This window comes from Sceloporus undulatus, chromosome 3 (assembly GCF_019175285.1).
Source record: "Sceloporus undulatus isolate JIND9_A2432 ecotype Alabama chromosome 3, SceUnd_v1.1, whole genome shotgun sequence".
NCBI lineage: Eukaryota > Metazoa > Chordata > Lepidosauria > Squamata > Phrynosomatidae > Sceloporus > Sceloporus undulatus.
Window position 1 is genome coordinate 91580150 of NC_056524.1, and position 15370 is coordinate 91595519.

The following is a 15370-nucleotide window of genomic DNA, read 5'->3' on the forward strand; positions in this document are numbered from 1 at the left end:
CCTCTCTAATACTTGGATCATAGAATCGTAGAGTTGGAAGGACCACAAGGGAGACAGCCAATGAATCCCAGGTGTTGCAGGAGGGATAGATATTTTTACCAGACTGCCAATGAATACCAGGTCATGTAGGTTGTATTTTAGAGGCAGGAACTGGCAATACCATCTCTGAGTGTTCCTTGCCTAAGGAAACCCTATGAAATTCATAGGGTTACCATAAGTCGACAGGTGACTTGAACACACAGTAGACCAATTAAATTGGGGATCTTGTCTGCATTGGCTGGTTTATTTGGGGGCAACTCGGAGTATCTTGGCCATGGAGCTGTGCTGAACCTCCCCTGTTACCATGGCCAGGGGACACCAGGGGGGCTGTTTGCACAGGTGTCCCATTATGCTGACAGGCATAGCCATTACTGTGGTGAATAGAACAAAGCACTCAGCCTTGGTCCCATGGCTGGGCATCTCATTCTGACCTCAGAGCGAAGCAACTCATGGCAGCTGCACCTGGAGGCACAGTGGGATGTCCAAGCAAATAGCCACCTGGGATCAGAACAGCATTAACTGGGGGCTTTTTAAAATCCATGATAAGAGGGGTATACCCTGGACTGTTGGTGCCAGACTCAGAGGCTTGCGTTGTCTGGTATCTCCCGAGAGGACAGAGAGAGATTGGCTTATTTGGTCCATGTAGGCAAGGCCAGTGTTGATGTAGCAAGTTCCCATTGTGATTCAGTGATTCTGTTCTACTTCAGATTTAAAAATGGGTTCAAGCCACTTTCCTTTTTAAACTAAGAAATGAGCAATACATCTGCAAGTGGTTCAACAAAGGTATATACATATATATTCAGAGCACAGCTCAGAGCACAGCAAGAGGGCTGGCTTGCAACATCAGCTTGCCTTCCATTTGAGTAACCATTCAGCTACAACGAAGAAAGACCCTGCTGTAATAACAGCAGCCTTCCTGTCCCTCATGGTGGGATTTCTGACACCACACTACTGACACTATACGTGTGTGTTTATTTCCAGAGAGCAATGTGATCTAAATGGTCGGCATGCTGGATGGAGAGTTGAGATCAAGGTTCTTGTCCCCACTGAGCCAGGGTGGGTGATCTTGGGGCAATTGGTGTCACAAGATGCCAGTTGTAGGATAAAATGCAGTGGAAGAGAGCCACATACACATCATTAGTTTCACTGCAGGAAATATGGAATATAAATTTGGCAAGCCTCATTTTTGCCCTGCCAAAGTGGCATATAGTCAGCTTCAGAACAAAAACAACCTCTGATGTTCGCATCTGGGGGGGGGGGGGGGGGAGGGACAATGGATAACCAGTTTTCAAAAAGTTTACTTTAGCTGTAATACCAGCCTTTTATGTTTCATGTGTTTTTAAATGTTCTTACCATAATTTGTGAGTGGAGTGCACAAGAGGGAGGCTCTGTAGTCTGATATATTTGCATATGTAAAATTTGCAGAACTGAATTAGAACAAATCCTGCTCACGAAAAACACATAATTTATGAGAAATTTTGAGTCCTAACAACTTTGATTTACTTTTCTTCATGCTTTATTAAACAGATCTGGATGTAATATATGTACAGCGCTGTGTAAATTTACAGCACTATATAAATAAAGGATAATAATAATAATAATAATAATAATAATAATAATAATAATAATAATAATAATAATAATAATAATAATAATATATTAAAAGTAGCACTATTCTGATCAACTTGTTACTCTAAGGAAATTAGACATTTAGGATTTTTTTCCTCCCTCCACAGATGTGGATCCAGCTCCTGTACAGTGCTGGCTTTTGGTGGCTCTTTTGCTATGCTGTTGATTCCTACCTGGTTGTTAGAAGATCAGCAGGTTTAAGGTACCAGAACTAAATAAAATCACTTTTTTAAAAAAAGAACAGTATTTTCAGCATGTCTTCTCGTTAATGTATCTGTGTGGTTTAGATCTGACATATCTTTTTGGACAATGTTTCAACTTTCATTACTGTTCCCTCATTTTCTCTGTCAGCATTCACTTGGCTTTTTCTATTCTTATTGTAACTGTAATGTGCTTATGTCTTCATTAAGGGTTCCTAAATGACACTATATGCAATATGTACAAAACAGGCATTGCAGAGTTAAACTGGAATCCCTTACAAGCTGATGCTAAACATTGGAACAGAAGATCAGTGACCTTATTGTTACATAGGATGAGAAGACAGGATATGTATAGTGTAGAAGTAATTTTTAATGTTAATCAGTGCAATGTCCTTATCTTCTCCCCACCCCTGTAATGTTTTCCCAGTACAATTGTGTTATATCACATGATGACGTGGGGCTTGGCCATCCTGCTCTGTGTGGAGGGAATTGCTATGCTGTACTACCCTTCAGTTTCTAGGTATGCATAAATTTGCTTAGCTTTAAACTTCATTTCTATGGTTTTCTTGGTGTCTCTATGAATTTTATTCGACGTGGCAAATGACAAAGCCCATCAGTTTCAATCAAGTAGGTTCAGCCCATGCCTGTTGAGGAGTATGTCATTCAAAAACCAACTCTTCTACCTTGTGTCTTCATTTTGAAAGGGTTCACATGTATATGAAGGGAAATGGGCCTTACAAGATGGATCAGGGCTTTGTTTTAAGGTACAAAATACAGCAGTTTATCTGAAGCAGGTTAGTGTCTGATGGGAGATCACCTTGGAACCATCTGTCCATGAAAGAAAAGTGTATGTGTGTGTTATAAATTAAACCGTATCAAGAGATCCCAAGACAGCATATAATTAACAATGTACTTATGTTTGCTTTTGTTTAATTATATAGGCCAAGACCAAGCTAGAGCAGAGCTTGGAAAACTCTGTGAGGACTAGTTCCTAGCTGGCTTGTCCCTACATTTTTGACTTACTGGCCATCATACTTACATATTTAGTGGTAGCTGCAGATATATTACTAGATGGTTGAGTGGTCTGCTGTTCACACTGTAGACCCAGCAGTAATGAATGAGTGAGGGCCACTACATGTATGAACAGGCTCTCCACTAGGCAGGAAGAAAAATAAATTTAAAAGATGTAATCTGTCCTTGAATTTTGTAATTGTGCTGGCCAAATGGCTGTAATAAAGTTATTATTATTATTATAATCTGTCCTTTTCTTTTCTCAGTTGTGAAAATGGTCTGGAGCATGCAATTCCTCATTATGTCACTACATATGTTCCGCTAGTTCTTGTTTTGCTAGCCAACCCAATTCTTTTCAGTAGGACAGTGACTGCTGGTAAGATTACTGTCTGTAACTGTATTTTTCAGTTTTAAAAAAACCCTCAAATAATTAACAGAGTCAATCCTACTTACCTGAGGATGGGATGGCAAGGAGGGGCAATCTATAGAAGAACACCTGCAGTATTCAAAGTCTTGAGAATGACGAGTGGTTCAGCAAAGGCAAAGAGATCTCTTCTGCATGTTTATGAATGAATATAGACAGAAAGATAAAGGGACCAAGAATTTCTAACATGCAAATCAGGAGCCATTTATTAATATATATAATTCTCAAGGTATCCTGTTTAGGTATCCAACCCCCCCCCCCAGGGTTTTGCTTTTCCCTGAGCTCTTACTCTTTCTTGTTACACATAAACACATGTTAGAGAAGTGGCTGGAAGCTAGAGAGAAGAGGGGTAACAGCACTGTGGATGCCCATTTTAAGAGGGCTATGGATGGAAAGCTTGAGTGGGTCTGCAGACATGTTTTGTGCCTGACATGTACATTACAAAAGAAGTTATAATGAAATGCTGTGGGAAGCAGCAGTTTTGGAGGTGAATGAGTGAGAGTAAGAAGACTGAAAAGATGGTGGGAGTGAGAGAGAGGCTTGAGAGGATGAAACCTAGAATTGGTGCTACTCCAAAAGCCACTAGTGGCCATTCTGTAACACGTTTCCAGGAAAGAAAGAAGCAACTGCAGGCAATGGACACAAATATAGGCACAGTCCTTGGCACTTGAGGGTGGGATTAGCATGCAGAGCACAAAAGTAGGTGATAGCTTGAAGACATATGAACATTATGTAACACTGACCTTTATAGAAATACTCAGAGATCAATGCTATGATCTTGTCCTGTTATTTCTCTGGAGTACATTTTTAAATGAGTAGCTGCTATCACTATATGGTTTCAAGTAACTGTCATCATTTTAGAAGTTGGGCTGCTGGTGCTGCTCCATTAAGCTGAGGAGACTATCTGTCAGAATCAGTGTTACATGTATTGGCTGTGCCCTTGTATGCTTGCAAAATTACTGTATAAACTCAACAATAAGTCAACTTCATGTATAAGTTAAGGGCAGGTTTGGGGACCAAAATTATGGATTGATAGTACCCGTGGATAAGTCAAGGGTAAAACCTAGGGACATGTAACAAAAGATGTAAAGGAGGAAGCAAAGGAAAACAATGCCAAAGAACTTACAAAATTCTGGCAGGCATAAGTGTTTGTAATCACCCTAAAATCTGGTTGAATGAGGCAGGAACTATGGCGAATCATGGCTGTACAATGTGTGTGGGAGGTGACCAGATTCAGGAGGAACTAAAAAATGTGCACATGTTGAAAAAGCAAAACAAAGAAAATGATGATTATGTATAATTTAACTTTAATGTGCTATTTTTGCCTTGTTTTAACCTGGAAAAGATGACAGACATACAGCTTTTAAATGTCTTATTCATATACTTCAAAGTTTGGTTCCTCTTAGTGATCCTTTAAGGGAGAGTGTCAAAGAGCTGCCTCTGCCACCATTTTCCTGCCCAGGCATTCAAAAAGATCAGAAGCAGATTCATGGCAGAGGGAGTAGAGAGGGGTTTCGGTGCGTGTTTTAGGTTTCCTGGAATGGACTAAGCTTTTTTTTTTGACTAATTTTTTAACTTATACATGAGTATATACAGTATGTTACGGATCTGCTCTGCACTTTGGCCTGATTGTTACAGGATATAATCATAATAATTATGAAATAGAAATTAGCATAATATTGATCTTCTGAATACACTGGAGCCCACTAGTGGTTTAAATTTGGACCCAGTCCTCCAGGAAACTGTCCCAAATAATCCTTATTGTGCTAAAGAGTAGAAACATTTCAGCTGCATAGAGTGACATCTGTCTCCACTGTCATCATTCAAATTTCTGTGTCTACTGCATAGATAACATGGCATGCCCAATATACCTTGTATCTGCTTTCTAGTTGCATCTTTATTGAAAGGAAGGCAAGGGATCTACACGGAGAATGAAAGACGTCTGGGGACAGAGATCAAAATTCGTTTTTTCAAAATTATGTTGGTGGTCGTTATTTGGTAAGACAAAAATTTCCACCTAAATAGATAATAATAATAATAATAATAATAATAATAATAATAATAATAATAATTATTTTTTATTTATATCCTGCCCCTTTGAGGTCAATCGGGGTGGCTAACAATAATAAAATACAATACAATATATACAAAAACTTCCCTCCCCCCCTTAAAAAGTTATTAAATCAATTATAATTAAAAATAGAATACTTTCTTTAGATAGAACTTGTACCTGGAAATCTGTAGGTTTGGTTTTTTGTGAGGTCTGCAATTGAGAGCTAATTTTTACTAATATCTGAATGTTGCACTCTATGTTGGATCCAGACCTGTCCCTTTATTTTTCTTTTATCTATTGCTGTTGCTGAAAATTATTTCCTGTAATAACTGTTCCCTCTTCATATGTCACATGTAGCATGGCATGAACACAAATTACCAAAATTAAGTTCCATAAATCATAATCCTTTAGAAGAATTAAAGGCCTGGTACATACCTTCCATGTTGTCCGGGCTGGCGGTAGCGTTTTTTCCTCCGCAAGGAAGCTACAGCCTCCAAACCGCATGGCTTCCCTGTGGAGCAAAAAGACCCCGCAAAGAGCGTGTTCTTTTAAAGCCGCAGGGGCGGCTTAACAAATGCGCCACTGGCGCACTGGTTAAGTAAGCGCTGCGTGGCAACGTGTGGATGCGGTGCGGCGCTCATGTAACAATTGTGCTGTACTAGGGTTAGGGATCTTGCAGTTGCTGCGCAGTCCCTTAACCCTAGTACGGCGCCAGCACAGCGCATTAGCGCTGTCTGTACCGTGCCAAAGTAAGCTTTTTTTATTGATTCTTTTTGCTTCAGGCTGTGGAAAGGGATTCTAAGCCAAGGAGTTCTTATACTTCCATTAATATTTCCTCATGCTACTAGGTGTGAATATTAGCATTAAAAAAAAGATAATTTTCAATATGCTTTGAAAACATGGGATTTATATAAAGCAAATCTACCTCTTCCTGAATATACTTACGCCTGTTACAGCTGGTCATCAAATATTATCAATGAAGCCCTCCTATTCTACCTGGAAATGCAGCCAGATATCAATGGAAGCCTCTTAAAAAATGTCCGAAATGCTGCACTGATCACATGGATCATCATGGTAAGAGCATTCCAAATTCTAAGTGTTTTGAAAGTGCTATGTAGACCTTTTCCACTGGCAACACTTTATACTTAAATCCTTATCTAGCCATTTCAGGGATGGTCAAACGGTAGGGCTCTAAGAGCCATGCTATGGCATTTTAGTCTCCTCCACAGCTCTAGAGAATGGTGTCACAGCACCACAACCACCATTTGAAGTGACTGCAAGTGACTTTGAGTTACTTGTGGTTGCTATTAGGTTCTCTCCTCCCTCCCCAGTTTGGATGAGGTTCTTCTGAAACAACATTATTTAGTAGAATCTTTCCTGGATGTGCATTTCTGGGGAGGCCCAAAACGTATTTTTCATCCACTTTTAGGGTGTGCCCTTCAGAGGGTTCCACAAGCCACACTGGGCCTCTAAAGTGCCAAATGAAGCCTGCAGACTGCTCAGTTTATATTTTGTGTCCAGAGCAGGTGTTACTCATTATTTTCTCTGCACACAGCCAAATCAGAGACTCAGAGAGAAACATATAGCATATTTATTAAATGAAGGTACAGCCTGCAAGCAATCCTTGGTAGGCTTTAATTATAGCCTCTATAGATGTATATAAAGCCACATTACTACCAAATTTCATTCACATCCACAAAATATACAGGGCTATACAAACCTGCTGCTCATTTGTTTGCTGTGATGATAACGCAGTTTTCTTGGTGTAGATGACAGCTCTCTAGCTGTTGTTGAACTACAGTTTCCTTTATCCCTCATCATAGGTTATGCATTCTTGGGCTCATGGGAGTTGCAGCACATTTTGCTAGCTGGTTTAAGAAGATAACCATTTCAGCTAAATACAGAGATCCTCCTTGCTTCAGAAGGAGTTTTCTATCCCCGTAAATAGACTAATCAGCTAAAATTCCTATGATCTGTAGAGTATATTTCTTTAATGGAGCAATAGCCCTGTTGAGAAATATCAGGCTAAGATAAAAAGAGGTAGGGAGGTGGACAAGTGAGTTGACCAGGGAAGAAACCTCTTGGGATGTTGGTGAGATGGTTGAGAGAAAATGCATAAAGCCACCCAGAAAATAGCCAAGTTGACTTCCTCACCACAGTATTCTATGTGGGTTTTGCATTTCTGCCCCTGAATTGTAGCAACTGCCATCCTTATCCCACCAGCCATAGCTATCCCTGTCAGTTGCTTCCTTCTCCTCCGTCCACTATCTCTTAGTCCTCTTTCCCCACATCTCCTATACACCATAATAGACATTCCACTACTTTCTTTTCTTCACATGTTATCTGCTTTTAGAGCTCTTTATGTCACTCCTTTCCTTTAATTGTGGTGGGTTATCTCTCCTCTGCACACATCTGTCTTTTTGTGTGTGGTCCCTTTCCCACTGCCTTGTCTTTAACTCTTTTTCCTACCCTTCTTCCCCACAACGGAGTGGCCTGACTGATTCTGACCTCTCTTATATTTAAATCTTTCTCACATCTTGACATAAAGTCATATATGATCTTGGAAGCTGAGGAGGCTCAGCCGTGGTTAGTACTTGTGTAGAAGAATGCCAATGAATTCGAGGTGCAATGAGCTATGTTTCAGAAGAAGAAATGCCAAAAACACCTCTGAGGATTCCTTGCCTAAGAAAACTCATGAAATTAATGAAGTCGTCCTAAATCGACAGGTGACTTGAAGGCGCATGCACACACACACACATGTGTGTATTTATTTGTAGGTGTGAGAGCACAGAATTACACCCTACATTTCTTTATTGCAGGGATGGTGAACCTTTGTTACTTTGGTGTAGAGTTGCCATAATCTCTTGCCATTGGCCATGCTGGCTGGTACCTCTAGGTCCAAAAACATCTGCAAAACAAAAGTTTTCCCATCTATGCTTTAATTTTTTTAGTTCTGCTAACCCATTTGCCACAACAGTTCCTCACACAGACTAACCACAAACTTTATATAATACAGTCAGCCCCCAGTATCCATGGGAGATCTGTTCCAGACCCACCCCCCACCCCCTGCAGATAGCAAAATCTGTGAATGCTCAAATTCTGTTGTTCCCAATGGTGGTGCGTGCACATGGCTGCATCACCCTTGGTGACAATGGAACTCATTGTCCCTAATAGTGTTGCGGCCGTGTGCATGCACCATCACTGTGTTTTGTGTTCTAGGGCTGGTGGGAGTTGCGTATCAGCAAATGCAACACATTGGCAGTGCAGCCACATGCACGTGCCACCATTGGGGACAATGTGAGCTTGCTGTCCACGTATGGTTGAATCTGCGGATGACAAGTCTGCAGCTGCTGAGGGCCAACTGTACTAGATGTTGTAGTGGATGGTGTGGAGAGAAGCAGCTCTGACTTCTTCTTCTAACATCTCTCACGACTACTTTCTATGGTGCATACAAAATAGCTGTCAGGGGGAACCCCTTCCTATTTTCCCACCTTTATACTAGAAAAATTACTAGGTCCATGAGACCGTCTTGGCTTTCACACCAAGCCTTTGGAATTCCTGCCCTGGGAATATGTCTCCATAACTGAGGTTCCATCACCTTCATCTGAAAACATTTTTGTGTTGCAGGATGCTTATAGACTTCTATGAATTTGCCTGGTTGTCATCACCAACTTGTTTTTACCTCTTCTGATTACTTTTTATAGTCTCCTTTCAACTTACAAGTTAGTTATGATTGTAATACAGTACTGTATATGAATTGTGTATTTCATTGTAATTAATTTTCATTGAAAATAATATGGTTATTCACTTCCTAGATCTCCACTTACTTCAGGGTCTTGTTGCTATTCATCAACACCTCTCTTTGTGTTATAACTCCCTTCTTTCTGTTGTATAGGGTGTACTGAACCCAATGCAAGGCTTTCTTTTCACACTGGCTTTTTATGGATGGACTGGCTGGAAGTTGGATCTACAGTGGCGGAAAAGTGAAATACCATGGGAGTCGATGTCCACATCAACTGCTGCTGAGAATGCTTATGGCTTGCCAGGCGAAAACTCTGTGAATTTTCATGACTCAAAGAAAACGTCAGTAGCACCAAGCCATCAGACGGACGAAGCCTTAAGCATGCTGTCTGAAGGTAACCTTGGCAGTGACGACAGGCTTAATAGGAACTCTCCTGTCTACCAGGGCTGGTAAATCTCAGGGCTTTTTAACATATGCAAATTCATCATTTAAAGGCCTCTATGGGTGAATGGGCCATATTGATATGAAAATATTTTTGTTGTTTGTATATCATGTTAAACACTGCCAGTTCATTTATGCTGCTACCAATAAGTGTAGAACAGTTCAGGGATGTCTGTGAATTGTGATTTAGGTTGTGACAGAGAACCTATCCTTCCTTATTCCTTTATATTATTCAGTAGTTACACCAGTAGTACATCACTTTTTTATTAGATTCTTCCCACTCATTCCATTATTGTTTAATGGTGAGTCAACACATAGATAAATCCCACTAGCTTAATTGGTTCTAGTTGGAACTAATAGATTTCAGGCCAATGTCTGTGAGAACAAAAATAAGAGGTGACTTTGAAATAAAAGTGCATAATACTACTGTTACCAGATTGTTTCTTGGATGTACAGAAACTATTAGCACCTATTAGTAAATTCCTTTATAGAGATTGTTTTAATGTCTTCTATAACTTGTACTTACAGTAGAACATAATTTTGTTTAATAAACTTATTATGGAATCATGTTACTCTAGTAGCTTTCAACACCAACTGAAAATAAAGCTCTAAATATGGTGTGGTATTATATTGCCAATACCTAGGTAGTTGCAGTTGCTTACAGCCATCCTCTTGTAGCATGTGAAAGAGTATACTCGGTTATGCATTGTTGTTAAATATCTTTAAGTTGACTTTGACTCATGGTGACCCCAAGAATGAGACCTCTCTAAGCCCCCTCCCCTCAACTACTCTGCTTAGGTCCTGCAGGCCAGGGCTGTGGACTCCTTGATTTATTCTATCCATCTGGTATGAAGTTTTGCTCTTATACACAGTTGTAAGGCAATCTTCAGATGAATTCATCATCTGCATTGGTTTTCTCAGAAAGATTCAAGAGAAGAAACAAGCTTGAATCTGGAATTATTATAGGCTGCAGACACAGCCCTGTGCTGAGTTGGATGGATCACATTCCATTATTATAACCAGAAAACAGTGAAGTGTAGATGGTTACAGTAGATTTTATGATTTTTTTTTTTTGCATTTAGAGACTACCTTTCCTTCAGTGGGTTCAAAGTGGCATACATGGTTCTTACCCAAATTCTGTTGTGTCATCACAACTTTTTTTACTTTCATTCTTGTTCACTCTCACCTAATAGTCTGAAAGGCAATTTTAAAATGTTTTACATAGGGCAGGATGTTGGATTAGATTACCTTTAACATCATGTCCAACTGTTATCATTCTCTGTGGATCGTATTGGTTCCCAAATGAGTACTAGTAATGTAATTTAGTAGTTTTATGGCATAATGCTTTAGGTGTTGGACTACAACTCAGAAGACCAGTGTTCAGTTCCCAGCTCGGGGCAAGTCACACTCAGCCACAGGGGAAGGCAATGACAAACCTCCTCTGAACATATCTTGCTAAGAAAGCCCCATTATAGGTTCACCTTACGTTCTCCATAAATCAGAAATGAGTTGAAGACACACAGCAACAACAAAATGTCAGTTTCAATTGCATAGACTCCATAGAGTCTCTTCCAAGAAATAGACCAATCCTAGATACTTCACTACTGCAATCGAATTCTAAAGTAACAGTGAAGTCAGAACTAGTGGCAAGTGGGACATCATCCTATAGTTACTTCACTTAACTAACATGCTGATTAGGATACAGCCCTTCTTAACTGCAACTCCCTAACATATGGGAGCTTCAATAAACGTGGGGAGTTTATCAGTGGAACACGTTAGGTGAGCAGTGAACCAAATGGTCTCTCTACATGTGGAGCTACAATTTCCATAAGTTATTCAGAATGGTGAGGGGATGGTCAGAGCTGCAGTCCAACTTTTGGAAGGCTCCGTTCCCATGTTTAACCAAAAAATCATGGTGGCTGTTAATTGAATTCTCATATGGTCATTTCATCAGACAGGTGCCTCTTGAAGCTTTCTGGACAGATGGCATAGTGTGCATCCTGTGAAAGAATAGTGTGAAAAAGAATTGCTCTGAATATCGTACCCATCCTGGCTGTAGCCCACACTGGCTGCTGAAAGCATATCCCAAAGGGGTTTCCATCAATCCAGAACAGGTTTCTGGGATGCATTGGGGCCTGTAGTGAGTCCAGAGATTTAATGCTGCCCAAGAAAGTCAGAGCCAGCATGGCATAATGATTTGAATTGTGGACTATGACTCTGGAGACTAGGGTTCAAATCCAGGCTTGGCCATGGAATCCCACTGGACGAGTCACACTCCCTCAGCCTCAGAGGATGGCAATGGCAACACCCTCTGAAGAAACATGCCAAGGAAACCCCATGAAAGGTCCCCGTTAGGGTTGCCATAAGTCAGAAATGACTTGAAGGCACACAACAATAAGAAAGTCACCAGATCCTGCCTGATCTTGGAAGCTAAGCAGGCTTAGTCCTGCTTAGTACTTGGATGGGAGACTGCCAATGATACCAGGTGGTGTGGGCAATATTTTAGAATATTTCTTGCCTAAGAAAACCCAGTGAAAGTCATGGGGTTGCCATAAGTAAACAGGTGACTTGAACACCCACACCCTGCTCTTGTTCAGGCAGAAGTCCAGTACTGGATCCTGCCCATTGCTTCATTTCAGTAAATTGTTTCTTAGCACCTGTGGATGTTTCTGCCTTTTCTCTTCATTGTATGACACATCTTTCCCAAGTTACATCTGAGCAAAAGAAAGCCAGCAAACCTGTGGGCATCATTTCACTTTGGATAAGGATATTATAAAGCATCCTTTTTTTCTATGAAATAAAGTAATAATGCAGCAATGTGTATATGGTCACTTATAGCCAGAGAGCATTTTTTTAAAAACCCCAGACATCCTATTCTGGTTTGAGTGTTGGACTATGAGTACAGAGCGTATATGAGTATAGAGTATGTAGAGTGATGTCATGGAGATCATCCTCATCCTAAAAAATGAGTAGTTATTGGGTAGTGTAAAAAAGTAGCCATTAAATAAAAAAAACAATAGGATGGTCACCTTTTAAGGTCACCTTTTCAGTTCTATGCAGAGATGATTTTAAAGGGTTTCAAGAGCTTCTGCCAAGAATGATTAGTATATGTGGTCCTAACATGGATTAAATATTTGCATCTTCAGTAATGGCATTTAACATTCCTTTAACATTCCTTCTGGTCCACAAACTAATTTTTCTGGAATCACTCTATCTTTTGTGGCTGATGTGGGATTGGAAGTATGATATCTATAGGTTAAGGCAAGCTTGTTGTCTATCATATTGTATTGATTTTAAGTTTCAACTAAGACACTCTCTTGAAAGCCATGCCACGTGATAATAAAATATCTTGCCATCTAGATTGATGCTCTACTGATAGTTGAGATACAACCTCTTCTTTGGCAGATGTTGTACAGTGTAATATAGTATTTAGAGGTTTGATGAAGCTCATTAGGTGATTTTAGGCCAGTCACTCACAGTTCTTACCTCTCTTACAGAGCTGTTATGATAAGACAGAATGGAGGAAAGCCACATGAACCACCTTGAGCACCTTTAACTTTACAGGCAGGATAAAAATGTCAAGATGAAAAAGTTTATGTGTCTGAATGCAATCTACATTTTGGAGTGTTAAAGGAGAGAAAATGTATGTGTATACATCTTATAAGAACATGTTACTTCAGCTTCTAATACCCCCTCCATAGGTTCAAAAACAGTGTATAAAATTAGATGTTGACATTTGCACATTCAGGCCCATTTGAAATATGCCACCTTTATATACAGCATCTAATATTTCTTCTCATCAGATTTATGTTGGGAATACAGTACAAGGGGGCAGAAGATTATGTTTGTCTACATATGAAATACAATTTAAATCAATGTGAAGTTGAAGGCTTTCATGGCCGGCATCCATAGTTTTTTTGGTGGTTTTTTTGGGCTATGTGGCCATGTTCTCGAAGAGTTTCTTCCTGATGTTTTGCCAGCATCTGTGGCTGGCTTTGGCTGTTCTGCTGCTCAGAACAGATGTCTGGAAACCAAACCTTTTGGAGTGGTTCTGGCTGGGATCAGGAAAGTTTTACAGGACTTGTTCTGTTTGTTCTATGAGCTGGTTTTTCACTAAAATGGGATTGAGATTGGTTGAAACCATGCTTATGTGCAGGTACTGCAACAGGCACCTGATTAATCTTGTTTCAAAATGAAGGCAAGGGGAGACTATTATTGTGTGTGTTCATGCATCCTCTGTTATGTTGCAGATAGACTTGGAGGCTGTTGTTACTACCCTGTATCATGTTTGTGGAAAGCAGTCTTGCAGCACCTTTGAGACTCTGTGCAAAAGAAGTTGTAGAATGAGCTTCTGTAGACTTTGTCTACTTCTTCAGATTCAGGATGGAAGTTGACCAAGTCTGTGAAAGCTGATGCTACAACTTCTTTGGCACAATTAGTCTCAAAGGTGCTGCAAGATCCCTTTGTATACTGATATTCCAGACTAACATGCTTGTGGAGTGTAATATTCCAGCCTGACACTTATTTTTACTTCTCACTGCTGGCACATTCCTACAGCTATTTGGTGTAATATTTGGCTTCTATACTGCAGCAGGGAGAAAATAAAAGGCATTGCTAGGATAGCAGAGTCCAGTTGCAATTCCACAGCTGAGAAAAAACAACAGGTATTGTCCTCTGAACAATGTCTCCTCTCCTGGTGAAGACTTCTCTTTTTTCTCAGCTATAGAACTTCAGCTAGGAACTGCTCACACACTGTCAACCAATAAATAGCTATAAGGATGCATGTCAGTAGTATGAAATTGCCTTGTATGAAACAGGGCATTGTGAAAGGAGATACTGAACACCTGTTTTCACAGCATCCCAAAGGTTGCAAGTGTGGGTATAACCTTGCATTATACTCACATATCACCAACAGAATTCTAGCCATGCATGTCTGCTGTAATAACCAAACCCAGTTTGTGTTGAAGAATACAGAAGGCCAAGGAAAAATTATCTTAAGATATTTTGCATAATGCAGAAACTATATTCATTTCCTCTAATAAAAGGACCAGATTTAACAGTGCAAGGGGGAATCACCTTGCAAACCTGGACTGCAGACAGTGCAGAAAATACTCTACAGGTCTGATCCTACCATTAGGCAGATTAGGGGAGCTACCTCAGGCAGCAGATTTATGGTGCTATAACTATTCATTATGGTTCATTATTTAATTCATTAGTAGTATATTTTTACTGGCCAAAATGAGAAGGAGTGTTCATGGAATTTTCTGCCTCACCTGCCAAAATAACTTGGCAGGATTTGTGCGATAGGCATTTTGAGGTGGCTGGGTGGTCTTCTTTATTGCTCTACCTTAGGCATTAGAATCTCTTAATAGAGCTATGATGGGCAAATGACTGGGAAAATGAAATTATGTGTATTCAAACAATTTAGGTTCCTTTTAAAGATTACACCTTCCCCCACCCACCCATTATTGTTTAAAATGGATGGTTTATTCCTTAACTACACAAAACTGTTGGAACCCCTTCTGGTTACATATGTTGCCTTATGGGTCAAACTTTAAAAAAATAATCTATTCAGCTAGGCTTGCCATATCCCGCCTGGGGGCGGGACTTTCCAGATTTGGGGCGGGTCCGCACGGTCCCACCCCGGTTTGGCCCCGCCCCCAGGACTCCCCCCCAGCGAGTCCTGCAGGCTTGGCTGGGGCTTGGAGGACGGCTGTTTTCCAAGCCCCAGCCATGCCCTGGGGGCTCCTCCGCAATCGCGGAGTCCTCCAGGCTTGGCTGGGGCTTGGAGGATGGCTGTTTTCCAAGCCCCAGCCATGCCCTGGGGGCTC

General features: G+C 40.5%; 1 protein-coding gene across 1 annotated transcript in view; it reads left to right on the forward strand.

The window, feature by feature from the left end:
• The window catches only part of GPR143 (G protein-coupled receptor 143), a 43177-nt gene that overhangs the window by 11545 nt on the left and 16262 nt on the right, over positions 1 to 15370 (forward strand). The window contains exons 3-8 of the mRNA XM_042455998.1: positions 1776 to 1870; positions 2296 to 2388; positions 3146 to 3255; positions 5193 to 5301; positions 6313 to 6430; positions 9252 to 9492. Of these exons, the coding sequence (XP_042311932.1) occupies positions 1776 to 1870; positions 2296 to 2388; positions 3146 to 3255; positions 5193 to 5301; positions 6313 to 6430; positions 9252 to 9492 (766 nt within the window). The remainder of the gene's footprint in view (positions 1 to 1775; positions 1871 to 2295; positions 2389 to 3145; positions 3256 to 5192; positions 5302 to 6312; positions 6431 to 9251; positions 9493 to 15370) is intronic.